The sequence below is a fragment of the Malurus melanocephalus genome, unplaced genomic scaffold, assembly GCF_030028575.1.
Source record: "Malurus melanocephalus ecotype Western Australia unplaced genomic scaffold, MMel_1.1 scaffold_550, whole genome shotgun sequence".
Taxonomy (NCBI): domain Eukaryota; kingdom Metazoa; phylum Chordata; class Aves; order Passeriformes; family Maluridae; genus Malurus; species Malurus melanocephalus.
The window spans coordinates 83,461-100,496 of NW_026623782.1; the positions used below are offsets into that span (position 1 = coordinate 83,461).

A 17,036-nucleotide genomic window follows, 5' to 3' on the forward strand; every position below is an offset into this window, starting at 1 on the left:
AAAAAAAAAAAAAAAAAAGAAAAGAAAATATGTATTCACTGCTCAGCTCCAGAGTACAATTTTAGGTTGCAACTGCAGAGAGTCCTTTTTAAACTCTTACAGTTCTCTTCATTGGTGATACTGGAGCCAGTTCTGCTGCACTTCTTCCCACACCCTTCATTAGAAAATGCGACATGAACAACATGTACAAATGCATAGATGTGCATAGAATAAGAAATTATATCGTGTAGCAATGCTTACATATACTCACCAAAAAGTGCCAAAATCATAGTGATATTTGACAAGGCACTGAACTCATCCCTTTTCAAACAACATGATTTACAATACTTCTCACCTCCTGGCTTTATGATGAATCAAATGTTACTCCAACCACCTTATGGCTGTTGTCAAAATGCCAAAATAAACATGATAGTTGTTTGGATTTCATTAAACTAACGTAAATGCAACTGAAAGAGCTTGTATGAATAGACACTACCTCTCATTTAAAAGAAAAATGTTTTCAACAGAAGATGACAGTGATTGCAAGAAAGACTTAATATTTCTCTTTTTACAGTGCTTCATTAATTCCCTAGCTAAAACAAGTTAGTGCTATGGAAAGTATTAGCAATGTAAAAAGGTGGCACTCCTTTGTGCTTTACAAAGGACTACTGTTTTCATCTGTAAATCTAGAGACTACTGATCTGTGCAGAGATTACTCCTGTTTAAGCCAAGGATCAGCGTCTCTTCAGCAGGAATTTGACTTTAGCCTGTTTTATTGGCTTTTGCAAGATTTATCAGACTGCTGAAGGCAGGCACCGATACATATTAAAGTTTCTTGCCGATACTGGAAATGAAAAACAGGAGAAGGGCAAATATCAGCTGTCAAGTACTGAATAGTARCCCTTTTTTTTCTTCCCTTGATGTTAAACATTTATTTTGTCTGCTCTGTCAGGGGCAAAGATTCCCGCTCAGTGGCTTGGGCTTGCCCCCCCGGCTTGTCACTCTCGGCTGATCTATTTGCTTTCCAAAGCCTCTCCTCTCTGCTTCTGCCAAAGCAATTTCACTGCAGGGTCTTGTCAAATCCAGGCTCCGACACGCGATGGCCTTGAACAATTCCTTAGTGCTAAAAAGGTCAAAGATCCCAGTTATAACCAGGCTCCTCGTTTCCTCAGCTCTCACACATACGCCTGCAAAAATCTCTCTGCCCAACTCCAGTGCAAGACACCTCCGGTGTCCCAGGCTGCAAGATGTTTTACAGCAGCTATTAAAAGGCAATATAAGATGCCATATAGCAACAAGAAATACTGCACTTGCAGTGCAATCGCCCGGAGGGAATCCCCTCCCAGCCTCTTCTTGCCTATTAACTTGAAAGATTACTTCTAAGCATGAAATTACGGGGGGGTGGGGGAAGAAGCCATACACCCCCGAGCACACGTTTGTTTTCAGGAATTCCGCTGAAGTTCACGCCCGAMCCGAGGTGCCCCACGGGCGCTGTGCTGTGCAGGTGACGCTGTGCAGCACCGCTCTACCCCCAAAAACCTGCGGAGTAAGGAGGCGAGCCCCGGGCATCCCACACCTCCGATTCCCTGGCTCGGCTTCTCCCCTCGCCAAGCCCGCACGGGCACCGGCACAGGTACAGGTAAAGGCACAGGTACAGGCACAGGCACAGGTACAGGTACAGGCACAGGTACAGGCACAGGTACAGGCACAGGTACGGTTACAGGTAAAGGCACAGGTACAGGTAGAGCCACGCGTGCGTGCCGCTCACACCGCCATCTCCTACGTGTGCCAACGGGGCGCCCAACTACGGCCTCGGGAGCGGGCAAAGGCGCCCAACCAAACGCCCTTTCAAGTTCCCAGAAGAAAGCAGGCGGCAAGTTGAGATTTCCCGTGTCAGCGATGACAGACGGTGGCCGGGCACGCCGCTCGCCCCCGCCGCGGAGCGCGGGATGGCCCCGGGCCGCGCCCCCGCCCGCCCCCGCCGGCACCTGCCGCCCTTACCCCCGGAGCTGCTCCCTCATGGCGGCGGCTGCTCCTCGGCGGCGCGGCGGAGACAGAAACGGCGCGTCCAGCCAGCCCCGCCGCTCAGCGCTACTGCGGCCGCCCCGCCGGCAGGGAGGAACGGCGGCACGGAGGGAGGGAGGGATGGAGGGGAAGGGAGAGGGAGGGAGAGAGGGAGGGAGAGAGAGAGGAGGCGGCGCTGCCCCGCCCCGCCCCGCTCCGCTCCCGCCCGGCGGCGGTGCCGGCGCCGCACGCCCTCAGCGCCCCATCCTCCCCTCCTGTGGGGCGGCTGAGGGCACCTCGCCCCTCCCCGGCTTCCCCGGGGCTGTGCAGCTATTCTGGAGGAAGCCCTCGGGGCTTCCTTTGACTTCTCTTTTATTTTTTTTTTTTTTGGGCGTTCTTTGCCCTGGCCCGGGCAGCCAGAGAGAGGGGTGTGCTGAGAGGCGGCAAATCCGCGGGTTTGGGAAGAAAACTTAAAGCTAAAATATGCAGCGAATCCAGACAGATTTGAAATGGACCTGCTCTTCCCACACCCCCCCCCCCCCTCCCCCCAGAGTTTAATTTTGGTGCTTAAAACGCCGAGTGGGTAATTTATGAGTGGAATCAGGTAATTTCATTCCTGAGGCTTCCCTGCGGGGCGAAGGGTGAACTTCTCCCCTGATCTGGCAGTGCAGAAGGAATAGTTCTGCTCACGCAGAGTTACTGTTGCAATGTTCCTTTGCATTAATTCCTACGCAATATGCGTTACACAAAGGAAAGCCAACCATCTCCTTTTAGTGTCATAAGCACTTCAAATCAGCACGGCCAGTCTCCTCTCATGCGTCTTGTACATCTGTGTCCTTCATTTGCTAAAATAAGGCTGTGTAGAGATCTGAGTCCTTCTCACAACCGAGTAGTTTTTCAAGCCTTACATATTGTGATTTCTTGATAAAGCGACCCCAAAACCAATGTTTTTCAAATCAGATCCACGGAATGGTTTTGGTTGGAAGGGACATTAAAGAGTGAGTTGTTCCACCTTCCACTAGACMAGGTTSCTCAAWGCCCCATCCAGCCTGRAACACTTCCAGGGATGGRTCATCTACGACTTCTCAGGGCAACCTGCTCCAGTGCCTCACCCCCCTCACGGTAAAAAATTTCTTCCTAATAGCAAATCTAAATCTATTCTCTACCTTTCAAATGTACAAAACCCCTCTCTGTTTTTTACACTGGGAAGATGCACACCTAGAAGCATGGCAAGTTCATCCCACTTCTGTTGTATGGATGTCAGTAGGCATTGAAGTCAGAGGGTTTTAGCYTAAGTACCATGAAATTTAGGGCTCCCCTTAAGGCTCCAGGTAGTTTGATTATCTGATTTTAAGAAAAGTTCAACAAGCGGTTCAAGGAAAGCCCACGTGTTTTTCTTCTAGAAGTATTAATGTGTGAGCTGCTCAAGGTTCAACCCCTCAGGCTCTCAAATGTAAATATAAAAATTAATGGAATTAAATGCTAAAATCTTGTAGTTTACAGATGGTTTAGGCTGTTTTAACAGGCCTAACTCAGTTTTCAGTTACCTTGTAACTGTAATACTAGCCTTACATAGAAAGAAAATAAGAGGAATAATTTTTGTATAAACATAAATCACCATGTTAAAACTCATTAGACTGGGAATTTTCCATTTAATTGAGTGGACCTGGTATTAGATCCATTGCTTTATCATCTATCTTAGTTTTGACGTGAATAAACTGGCCGAAGGCTGACAATTGTGTTATATCAGCARTCTCACATTTTATCATTTTTAGCCAAGTTTTAAGAAGTGAGAAAGCTCTCCTTAAGTCTTTAAAGTAGGATGATTTTCATCCTAGTAGGGAGGAACCTCAGGGTTCACTACAAGGGGAGAGCAGCTGCTCGTGTCAYACAAAGGGACGGGGAGCCAGAGGCCAGACGTTTCACAGCAAAAGTGGTTTGTTTTCCTTCAGAAGTATCTAGCACTGATTCCCCGATACACATTCCTTCAATTTTTCACTGTTTCTGGAGCTTCCTGGCCTCCCTAAACAGAAGCTTGATGCTGCTATTATCATGCTGGTCTTCTTTCCCATACAATAGTGCCAAGTAATAAGAATTTAAAAACCAGTCTGACTTTCTCATACTTTGCATAATCTTCTTTCTCCTTGAGTTACAAATAAAGCATTGTATTCAATTAGACTCACAGCAGGTGAAAACCCCAATTAGTGAATCCATTTTCTTGGCTCTTTTTCCCTACCTTACACCCACACAYCACTTTTTTTTTTTTTTCCTYAACAATAAAGGGTAACTCTGAGTCATTCTCCAATTGAGAAGCAAATTAACCCTTTGATCTCCAAAATCAAACTATTACTCACTCAAGAATATCCAGGGGAAAACAAGAATGTTGAAGKATTAAGGGATTAAGGCCTATTGACTTTATAAATTGATTTTTATAAAAAATCTATTTAATGTAGTTCTGATTGTTGTCTCCAAATTCACAAAAGCTTTTAGCTGTTCTGATTGACCTGAAAATTATATATTGCTGCATAATGTACACAAGTAATACCACTCTTACTCCAAATTACTTTTAAACTACCCCTAATTTATTACATAAATGTATTTTGTTTGAAATGTAAATGGTTACTGTCTTTGGCCTTTGCAACTGAAGCCAATTTTTATTCCATACTTAATTTTAAGCCATTTATTTGAAAAAGATAGTCATCTTCCTGAACAAAATAAAAAGGATTACAGAGTAAGCAGAATTTTAATTCCCTGTGGTGCTTGTCTTATGCAAGGGCTGTTCAGTCAACTTGTGCACCTACATAAAGACCCTAATCAGAAGGACAATGTTTATTTCTCCTATACTGTTGTTTTGTGCTGGACTGTATCTTCAACATTTAATAACTTAAAAGGAAATYATGACTGCCTAAAAAGTGATGGATAATACTTAGAAGTGGTCTTATTACCCCAAAACTCTTTCAGGAAAAAAGAAAAGTAGAAAGATGAATTGGATTTGCAGGCAGTCTGACTGTGTCACTGGAATTTCTGCATTTAAGAAAGCAAATTTTTCAGTTTTAATAAGTTCTTCTCAGAATGTTATCCCTTTTCTATGGAGAAAGAGCCAGAGTCATGTACACATTAAAAATAATTATATGAACAAAAATTAATCGATTCCTAAACATTAATTCTTGAGTATAAATATTTTTAAGTTTTTTTTTATACAAGATTAGCATCATCGCTCCATGTTACAGACAGATGTGGAAACCTGGCTGCAGAAATGAGTAGGGACTTGCCTGAAACTAAGGTAGATATTAAGGGTACAAGTTTGCTTGAAGGTTTAGCATTTTATGAGTTAGAAAACTAAAGCAGCATTTCTTTAATTTTACTGTCATTGAAAGTGAAGATACAACATTTCCCTATTAGCTAAGTSTTGCTGCCAGAGCTCTCTGAAGTGTGCAGTCTCCTTGTAAGTGTGGCTTTACCATTGCTCAGCTATCTGGGCAGTGGATTAGTTTGCTTTGCATTTAAGAAGATGTTGTGGTGCCCTGCGTTGGGCTGGCTAATCCGTTATGCTGTTTGAGTCTATTTTCTATTTCTTGGTATAAATAAGTACTAAAAATCACTTGGGATGGCACAGTGACACTTTCCTGGATCATGTGTCTTAAATGTGCTCCAAGGGCTGACACCTCCAGGGTGTCTGGGCAATTGTTTTTAGCTCTCTCAGAAGAGCCAAGAAGAGAATACTSGTTTGGATGCTTCTAGTTTGTTTTGGGATTTTTTTTTTTGTTTTTTTTCTTGCCTTTTTGCACATTACCACTGAAAACACATTAAAATACTGTAAATGCAATGAAGAAAATTGTTTTGAAATGCTCCATTCATTTTCCCCAACACTGCACTGCAAATTAAAGACCTAGTAGAACATTCATAGCTCAGTATACTTATAGTCAGTTTTTTACACCATAGGATGCTGGGGAAGGAGCATTCCAGCACTCCCTGTCCAGAGGGAAACGCCACTTCTTGTCCCATAKGAAGCATGACAGCTGGTGATTCTTACCCGGGCTCATTCTTTGCACTCCGAGGCAGGTAACTGGCAAATGGAGCTCACAGGATTTTGTTTCACTGAGATATTCTTGGAAAAGGCAGAGAAGGAGGACATATCCTTTTTTTAAAAAATAAAAAACAAACTAATTCTGCAGTAAATATTACAGAGCTTGTGGCAATGTAATGACTGGTATGGAAAGTGTTGGTACACTGCACGTGTGACAGGAACACTTCTGTTGCTGCTGAATGCACAGCAGCACAAGTTTCACATTCCTTTGGGCTGCACTTGCTTTTATGGCAGTAAGGACACCTGATTAAAAGTGAAATCTTAGTCACCCTACAAGATGGGTACTACAGAGCCTGAGGAGCAGCCTGTTCGTGCCTTATGTTGCACCACACTGCATGCTGTTGCTGAAAGGTGAACGAGAGGGTGCCTGTCATTTTGAATATATTAGATACATGTATGAATTCCAGCCTGTTGAAATCTTGGAAAGGATAATTTTGAGAGGCTACACTTCTTTTTTTTTAAGCTGATATTGACAGTAGCAGAGTGTTCAGTCTCTGTGGCCACGTGTATGACCTTGAAAAGAGGAGCACAGCGGGACTGAGGTTAAGATTGCACACATGGCTGGATGGGGTGKATAGCACAGTCCTGGTTCCACAAGTGGTGTGAGCTCTTCAGGTAAGCTCCTATAAATAGCAAAAGCTCTTTTCTCCCTTCCMTAAGAAAYCACAGCAAAGAAAGAAAGTTAAGAAAGGAGTAACCCTTACTCTTCTGGGATGAGGATGAACTGGAGTGTGAATAGTCCCAAGAACAGGAGATCAAGAAGCAAAATGCTGACAATGCTAGCAAATAAAAAGTAGCAAAATCCCCTGTGAAGTAAGGCTTTTGGAAAGCTAACGGGGAAAACCATATATATATAGAGATAGATAGATAGATAGATAGATAGATAGATAGATAGATAGATAGATAGATAGATAGATAGATAGATAGATAGATATAGAGAGATATTTAAAAAATAAAGGACTTAAAAACTACTAACCTAAAACTTTTACCAACAGTAAAATCACCTGCTGATCCTTACAATGCACAGATAAGACTTGAAAAATTATAATTAGACCATAGTAAATTCTTGGCTTGAAGAACCTATATTGGCAAAATTAATGGTTATCATTTCAAGGAGTAAGGCTGAGAAAAAAAATGCAGACTAATAAGGATAAATTAAACAAAGCAGCAAAGACAAACTCCATTTCTTTCTTTTCTTTGCATGCCCAGTTGGAAATAAATGATTGTTTTGCCTCCTGGGGGGATTAAAATAAGAAGGATTTCATAAACTCTCTCACTCACTGACTCTTTTCACCTCAAAATCTTTCTTTCTATGCATAAAATTATGTGTTGGAAACACAAAAGCTGGCTTCCAAAATCATTAACTTTTCTTTCCTATCAATGTGTAGATCTCAATAGCAGGAAACTCTGTATCTTACAATCCTATTTCACTCAGGCCCAGAAAACGTTATCCTAGCAACTGCTCACCCTACATCCCCAATCCTGAAGAAGCTGCCCCCTCTTTCAAAGGCTTCCACAGACATCAAAGGAGAAGCATGACTTCTTTTTTTGTACTAATTTACTTTTTGGTTGTGTTTCATTCCATAATATACATATTTTTGACATTATTAAATCTATTTTTGGTGAATAATATAATACATAAGGATTTTTTTTTCTTACCTTAAAGACATTATTTCAAAATGCCCCTATGCAAATACCATCTAGAAGAGAAAATACTCCTTTGGCCAAAAAAGCCACCAAGATCATGCTAGGAGATCATGTACAGGAATATTCCAATGGTAAGGCTGCACTTAGGTAATAAAAGTAGAGAACAATGAAGTCTATTTCATTTTATGACAGCTACACACAAGGAAGTTCCCCGTCAGACCATTAGCTAGGCAGACTTTGCACCTTTGAATTAATGCATTCATTTTTTTGCTCTCTGTATTCTGCCTGCATTTTATCAATGGACACTTTACTGTGCTCTTATAGAAACTTGTAGTTTTTCTTGCTTTAAGATCTATATTGAACCAGTCCTGAGTACCTTATGGTTTCATCAATGATTGTAATATATCACACATAATGTTATATAATTCAAACCCAAGAGGCCCTGCCAATTTTTACGTACACACCAGACTTTTTCCTCCTCTTCCCAAAGATATTGAGGCTGTTGACCTTAGCAAATATCTGTTTGAGGTCTACTCCTAACCTTTTCCCTTGATTGGATCATGCAGAGTCTTGATGTGACAAAGGGATGGTTCTCCCTTCTTGGTATATCAAACACGGATATAGTTTCAGAACTAAGTTTTTAGCTTCTCCCAATACCCTGGTGTGACACGAGCAAAGTTTAGTCTTTCTGCATGGCAAGACTGCTTTGCTCTCTTTTTCTAAATGTCTGACATGGGGATCCAGAAAGCAGAGCACTGCACTTGGGGTAGCAACCAGCCTGGAGAAGGTAATGGCAGAGGGAGCAGCTACACCTAACTGGCCTCACCAGTAATTCCATCCAGGTTAACTCCTTCATCTGATCCASGTGACATTTCTCATCATTTATTTGCATAGAAATGCAGCTTCASGTTTAGGGTTGTGCAACTACTCCCAATATGAGGTCAGCAAGAAAAAAATTCTGGAAAGCTAAAGCTTCTCATCTGCCATTTCTGAAAACAAACCTTTTATTTCATTTAAAAAGTCATATAAAAATGTAATTTACTATAGCTAGAAAATGAGACAATTGTTCATACAGCTCTGGCAGCACCTTTTAATGGCAAGTGGGAGCAGTCTCCTCTTGCCTATGCCAAACAGTGAAAATTAGTGTTTATATATGCAGGCATTTGAAGCAAATACAGGCACACAGATGCCTACATTAACTGGGGCTTCCAGAGACAGATGAACCAATATCAGCTGCTATGGAGCCATGGCCTAGGGCACAGATATTATTTTATCCTAATTGAATCTAAAAGTGTGCTAGCACTTAAACTCTTCAGTAAAGAGGGATATAAAGGAATTTAGAGGTAAGATAAAAATTATTTCTTAGTAAGTGGATTTCATTGATGAAAAGGATTTCATTCAAGTCTTCTGTGGCAAGTTCAAACATTTATGCTTTAGCACATGCTCCTCATAATTCCAGACAGCTTCTTCACCTTCCCTTTACTTAACTATAATATGGTTCTCCCTACRAAGTAGTGCTCCCAGCTTTTACACTTAGATATCTTTGTGTAGCTCTTTCTATCCCTGGTRCAGTAGCTGGCAGTTAAATCAAGGAAGAATCCTGTGGGTGCCAGCTGATAGAAAAAAGTTTTGCTAAACTATATTGCACAGTTTAAAYTTCATGTTTATCAAAGCCTAATAATGGGAATGCATTTAGTGGAAGTTAATGTCTAGGTGCATTTTCAGTATTTCATGTGTTAGAATTGATCCAAATGTCTCATGGTACATCTCAGCATGGTCTCAAATGGCTTGCAATGATACTGGCATACRTTCATTCAGTTCTCTGATCTCGGTTATTTAAAGAAAATGGAATCTCTTAGTGAAAGAAATTAACATGCAAAATGATGATTCCCTTTCTCACAACACAGCCAAATTTCAGTGTGAAAAATTTGCAATGAAAATCAGAAATGCCTTGTCTCCCCAAGTCAAAGAGGCTTGACATTTATGATCAAAGCTACACTGATGAATTCTAGGACCTGCCATAGTCCACTATTGAATCAAGAACAATGGTGAATATGTTTAGCTCCAAATCAGCCAAAATATTTCTTTTCTTTCTATACTGAGCATTTTTTCACATTGAATGAGTCAAACATTTACCACATTTGTATCTGGAAATATGTGCTATTTCTTTATGAAATTGCTTTCAAAGGTGCAATCTAAATCCTGAGCAATTCACATAGCCCTKAAATATTAAGGATTTAAACATTAGTTATGGTCCATGTTAACATTCTTAGACTCCTGCTGCTACATCTAATTCGTTTGAACACATTGTCAGAAATGTCAACCTACAATTCTGCCATATCAAAATCTTCATTTTTTTTCTAAAATAGTCCAGACTTAAAGAAAAAAAAACTAAGTGAAGTTACCCATCTTTATCATCTCCCTCACTGTATGACATAAAAAGCTAGATTATTTTAAAAATTCAAAAAACCTAATTTGATATTATCAGGCCTCAGAAACATCACACAGTTTTTGTCACTGTCCTTCCAGAAAAAAAAAAAGTATTAAATTCAACCAATATTTCTCTCTATCTAAACATTACACTACAAATACAGAGTACATCACTCAAACAATTTGTTTATTTAGTATTTTCCAGACTTTGCCATTTTATACTGGCATAAATTTAATATTTTCCAGATTTTGCAATTTTACACTGGCATAAATTTAATATGCAGGTATCATATTACGTACTGTGTGGAAGATTTTCTGTCATTAAAGTTAGAMAGAAGGATCTTCTAGACTAACTCCTTCTGTCTGAGGAAACATTACAAGTGTTTGAGCATTCATCTCTAATCCCAAAATAACAAAACAGTTTGTCATATCAAAAAAAAAGAAGATGTTGTTTTAAATTATCATTCTTCTGTTCAGGTAGATAATTTTTCTTCGATTACTCTCGACAGCTCTGGTCTGTGGTTGCCCAATTTAGAACAAAATGTCATTTTGCAAATTATTATCACCACTTTAGTTAATGCCTTTATCCTAACACACATCAGGCAATAGAAAATAATAATTAAAAAACAGGTTATCAACCTTATCTTTTAAATCAAAACAGGGTTATGATGTGATTTCCAAATATTTTTGAACTCTGGCAATAAAATTTATTTTGTTTGTGGACATTTTAATTTTTAGCAGTGTTGACAAATGAATCTCTGGTTACTTTTCCACAGTTTTGTTGGTGCATTTACTCTTGATTCTCATTCTTAAAATTCTACAGCAATTATTTTTCAAATTATTATCCTTCCACCCATGTCCCTCAATTTGATCTGTTTTTAGGGTAACTAACAGAGCAAATAATTTATTAAGGATAAAAATAATTCTGCAAAAGATTTGCAGAAGCTGACAGACTAAGAATTCTGCCAAATAGAACTGAAGCAGAGTGGAGGATTAGACCCCATGTAATCCACTGTTTTTTCCAAACCAGAGTATTTAATACTGAACTAAAACCTTAGGAGAGTTTTATTTTTAGCAGCTTTCCATATTAAGCTTTACTCTAAGAATTACAATTTAGGAAACAAAGCAAAGAAATGTATTTCTTGTTTGTGAATAAGATATATTTATTAAAAATCTTCAATTCCCCAAATATATTTTTTTTCATTTTATGCCATATTTTAATTTTCCTAATCACTTGCATTGTAAACATTATACTTCACTGAGATTTAAAATTAAAAAAAAAATTAAAAGGATTTTGTTCAATGAAAACAATCATTTGGTGATGACAGTATACTATGTTTGATCAGAGATGAAGAAAGTGATTGTTTTTACTAATTACTTCCATGTCAACACTGCACATGAAACTTGCTTTCAGTTTTGAGAAAACCAGGCCAGTGGAGCTGTGTCTATGCTGCCATTTGATTAAATGCTTTCGCCTTTGAGATAAGCAAGAGAAACCAACTCTCCAAATGGGGCAATATTTTGGCTATTTAAACTTTCTAGTAGCACATTATCTTAGGTAATAAGACTAACACACTGTTAGTCTTAACAGTAATAAGACTAACACACTGTTAGGTGTTAGGTGTGTCAGTCCTGAGAATAATTGTAATTTCTTGGTCCAGATTTCACACAGGGACCCTTGTTCTTATTGCTGAGAGGTGGATGACCCTACAGCAGGCCATGGTACTCATCAGCTTCCCGTTTAGTGCTCCTGCAGATCCAAGGCATGATTTCCTTCACATTTATATGTTTTGATTTTATTTTATTTTTTTCTAATTTCGAATTACCTGGCCTAGTGTGGGAATTGATGATACTTCAGAACTGCTGCAACAATCATGGTATCTTTTGGAAAGAAGTTGGGCCTGTCCCCAAGAATAAATCCCTGTAGAATAAATCCATCACATAAAATGGCTGAAACTCTCCCTACACTGGGGAGCCAGAAGAGATCTAGATCAGCTCAAATGCCTGTGATTTACCTGCCATGCAATWCAGTCAAAAATTCTTTGCTGTGCTATTTCCTCAAGCTTTTGTGTGCTTAACAAGGATATCAGTTGGTAATCAAAGTGATTATTTTTAAGCAGTGAATTTTCTGTCCAGAAAGMGACTAATCTGACAAAACCAAGTCACTACCAATGAAGTTTGCTGAATATTTTATATGTAATGTCCCAAGTTTGCAGCAGTCAAATTTTCTAAGAGAAGCAACTATTGTTTCCATTAAATTTTTTAATCAACTGGCTCAATTTTTGACAGAATCAAATTGAGGGAGCACTCCCAATGCATACCAGCATTTCTTTCTTAGATTTTCTTTATATACAAAGCAATGGTTTAAGTAGCGATTTCTATAAGAAACTGATAAAAGGTAGGATGTAGAAGAATATTCATCTGCTCCCTTGGGCTCTGTATTCACACAACATTTCTGTTTCTTGCCAAGTTTGTGAGCTGCAAGAGCAGTGTGTAGTGACAATGTTCTAACCCTTTTAGTGCCTTGCATATACACACTGAGCTGAATTTTACTTCCAAACAAAATTTTGGCTGCGTTCCTTAGAGAGGACRCATTGTTCTTGCTTTGACAGACTATCCCATTCTCTCACTTAAAACAGTTTGATGCATTTTAATTTTTTTCTTTTTACTTGTTCCTGGGTGGGCACAGTTTATATAATCGGTTTCAGCTATAAGTTCCAACATTGAAAAAGACATTTCTTATTTTCTTAATTTAGGTCATTATGCTGGAATTATATTTTCTCTACTTTGTTTTTTTTKTATAATTTGAAATTATGAGGATAATTTAAAACATCCATTAGAGAAGTGTCTGTTGTATTGTTTTCCTTTTTGCAACTCAACATTTAATAAAGTGTTAAGTTTGACATTACATAGTTCGGTGAGAAACTTAGCACTGGATTTCAGTGAATAAAAAGAATACCTAATCATAAGCAAGGCAGCACTATTCAATGATCCTATATTATGATATATTGCTTAAATTTAATTGGTTTAATAATGCCTTTTTAACAGAGATGGATTGCTTTAATGGTCCCTGCCTTCCAACCTTTAGACTGACCACAAGCAAGTACATGGAATTTGAATAGTAGTGTGAGTACTAAATTGCTAAAAACACTACAACACCAACTCTAGATTATTTTATATATATGTATATGTAAGCAGAACTGAGAATGCTATTTGTAAGGAGGCTCTGCAGGTGTATTTGATTGGTAAAAAAAATTATTTGTTTTTTTACACTAGCATATGGCATAATATGGCCTTACAGTGATGAGTACATGTAGAAAACAAGGGCAATTTTAGGCCTAACTGCATTTTCTGTCAGCCAATATCTTAACTTAAAAGGATCATCTGGTCAGCCTCTTATATGGTATAGTTAATGAAAAAAAAAATAAAAAAAAAGAATGGCTACCTCTTTTGCAGGCTTAAGAAGAGGACAAGTGTGGATAGGGAAGTGGTGGGTATACAGAGTAATAACTTCCAGCTGCTGTATCATCTGTCTACTGGTAGGTATGGTGAAATAAATAAATGATCAAAAAAAAATGTAATGAGAAAAATCAACAATGTCAGGATGAGTTTTTGTAAATAGGAACTTGCAAGACAAGTGATATGGAAACAGCAAGATGATTAAAATGCAGTATCTTATTTATTATACATTAGGTAGATCAAAGCTCCTCAGTGATAACAAGATTCTGATTGGGGGTTGCCACCTGTTTGGTCTCACTACCAATGGAAATCTGTGGAGTGAAGCTGTGTGAAAGGTTGTCAGTTCATACTACACTCACAAATGGCTTACATTAAAAAAAAAAAAAAAAACAAAAAAAAACAACAACCCAAATTATTCTTATTTTGCTGAAAATATTTACTGATTATTCACCAGCACATTATGTTACTTTCTTAGTTAATACAAAAAGCATATTCTGTATAATTCAGGAAAGCTTTGGAAACAAAACAAAACAAAACAAATTGCAGACAAATGTTCTTACTGGAGGCATATCACTTCAAGAGAGTGGTAAAAAGACCTGAAGAGTATAAAATTAGAATATATTTGAGCTGTTGTTTCAGAGAGTGCTGAGCCTTGCAGCTWGCTGAGCTCAGAAAAGGAAGATTGTGGCAAACAAATTGTCTAGAAAAACTTAAAGCCTAGACAACGAGGCAGGAGGCAGTTTTCTAAATGTTTTTTGGGTTGGTCATCTTTTTTGTCTAACCTCTCCACAAAGAACAGAACAGCTGTGATTTAAGGAAATGTTTGAGTATAAATGTCTAACGGTTATTGTCAGGATCTAACAAAGASCGAATTGAGAAAAGCTGAAAATCTGCAAGATGCAACAAGCGAAGGCAAGGCAAGACAGCGACAATCTTTGTCAGTGTCCTTGAAACGTGCTCCAGAACTGGCTGAACAGATGAGCAGAACTCCAGTCTGGAGATGTCAGAGCACAGCTGGGCTCTAAGGTCTTTAAATGACTATCAGTAGTGATAAACCTAACACATAACAGCAAGAAAAGGGGAGTGAGTAAGAGTAGGAAAGATCTCTTTAAGCTGGTGGAAACTTAATTTGAATGTATAAAACTGGGGAAAAAAGTTGCTAAGTACTTTAAAAGCCAAAATAAGTGTTCAAAAAGAAAAATTGTTTGGGAGGTCTCTGAGTGTTATAAATACACTCACTGACCAAAACCAAGTTGGGACTGACACACGAGAAACTATCCCCCTTGGTTGACTCAATTCAAAGCAAAGAGGACTATTGCGAGACCGCACGATGTGGGCATTCCCTCACGGGGGACTTTGATAAAGAATTCACACTGACAGACTCTTTTCCACTCCTTATTTCTAGAATGGTGAATAAATGCCCCAGAGCAAAGCAATGTTGAGGGTTTTGCACTCGATTTTCTCAAGAGAACACTGTACAGATACAGATTTGTGTTTTGCTGGCGGCAAATGTTTATTCCACAATATTTTGGGCACTGATGTGAAAAAAAACATGATACGTGAGAGGGAATGCTAAGAGCCACATTCTGATCCCATTTACACAACTAAAAACAAGAAGTAACTTTGCTGAAATCAATGAACATATCTCTCGATCCATGCAAGCTGCTTTAAATGCAGAACTTAAATTTGATTCCCAAACTCCTGGCAACGAATCTGATGAGAGCCTAAACTGCTGCCAACATAACCTGTGAGTCCTCTGGTTCTGCTCATTTTAAGATTGTTAAGAATACAATGAAATATTTACACCTCCTTCAGACTGGAAACAGGAGAAGAAATAATAGCATATGAAAGCAAGTTTTAACATGTAATAACCATATYAGTAAGGTTTTAATTGCTTTTGTGCCATGGCACAGTTAAAATAGTGGAAAAGCAGATGAATGAGGAATGTGCAGAAATGAATATTTGTCAAATATGAAGATACAGAACACACTCTGCAATGGAATTGTTTGGTAATATTACAGCAGTATTAAAAGCATAAGCACTCCCATTAACAGGCAGTAATTAAAAAACAAATAAGATGAGTGCAATTGTGGCCAGAAATATAATCTTATGGTGGTTTATATCAAAATAGCTCACTTCAGATTCTGCAGTTCAAACTAATGTTTGGAAATAAGGGTGAACTCATCAGTATAAGATCTTTGGGAATAAGCTTTTTAATCTCAATTTTCAGGTTAATATCTAAGGTATTATGAAGTATGGAGCTAAAACAAGCTTTTCAACAATGGCGTCCTACTGTCTAAAAAGATCTTTCTGCCAGAAATCTGGAAGGAATTTCTTTTTAAACACTGAAGTAAAATTTCAAGATGCCTGTATTCCCAATTACTTGCACTAAAAGTTTATAGATGAGAAATAAAAATGTGGTTTTGGTTTAGTAGTTCTAACTCTTGCTTTTTATTTTTTATTCCGGTAATCAYTGACATTTCCAGCTACAAAATACAGTCTGTTACACTTAGGAAAACAGCTGCAAGGCACTTATTTCCAATGTCTGGAGTTTCTATAGGTTGAAGCTGGGTATGATTTTAAAGAAGAATAATTYATAAGAAAGAAAGTTGGGGATATTTCATTCACATAATTCTGCTTCYAGAGTTTATTCTTTATTAGGGAAATCTGCAGCTAGTATGGCAAATCTGAAATCTATGCTCACAGAGATGCCTCTCTTTCTGTATTTCTAGACCAAATGCAAAAATGTCTTTAATGAAGAAAAGCTTCAGTAGCTTTTTCAAGGACACGCCTAAGTAGAAAGTATATACATATATTTGGGGAAACAGCATTTATCTGTTTTGGATAAATAAGAAACTGGCAATTTCCTCTCATTTGCCACACCACTGCTCAAGGGTCTGTCTGAGAATGAATGAAGTCTGGAATGGAAAACAGTAGTCTGTCGCTGATCCTTCCTTCCTTCCTCTCTGCCTGTCACTTTTGCAATACACATGGCTATAAAACTCTTGTAATTTAGGGAAATATTTMTAATGATGTTATAGTTCAATTATTGTAAAGAGCTAAAACCTTAAAAATATGTCCAAAGCTGATTTTTAAAAAGGTAATTGATGATTATAAGGTTCAGCACTGCAAGAAACTAGTATTAAACTTGGATTTACAAAGAAGCTTACTTAGACAGAATGCTAGGTACAAAACCTTTTAGTTAAGTGCAGACTAGACTACATTCTGGATTCAGTGAAAATTATTCCATTTTTATGATTCTCCTCTCTTCCACTGAATTTATCTGTGAAGATCAAATGACAAAATTCTGCAAAATATTTCAGTTTAGTAAATACTTTCCCTGCATAGGATATGGAAGTCTAAAAGAGAGAAAATGAACTGCTTTAGCATGCTGAATCTCCCAGAAAGCATCTGACAGACCACAAAAAAA

The 17,036-nt window shown here is 38.3% G+C and overlaps 1 protein-coding gene across 3 annotated transcripts in view; it reads right to left on the bottom strand.

Annotated features, from left to right (window-relative positions):
- The window catches only part of LOC130583047 (dystrophin-like), a 382,130-nt gene that overhangs the window by 80,846 nt on the left and 284,248 nt on the right, over positions 1–17,036 (bottom strand). For 2 of the 3 annotated variants that reach the window (XM_057382114.1, XM_057382113.1), the window contains exon 1: positions 1,981–2,142. The exons of the other annotated variant lie outside the window; for it this stretch is intronic. In XM_057382114.1, coding sequence (XP_057238097.1) covers positions 1,981–2,000 — 20 coding nt within the window. In that variant the 5' untranslated portion in view covers positions 2,001–2,142. Of the gene's footprint in view, positions 1–1,980; positions 2,143–17,036 lie in introns of those variants that run through there. 3 annotated transcript variants of the gene reach the window in all.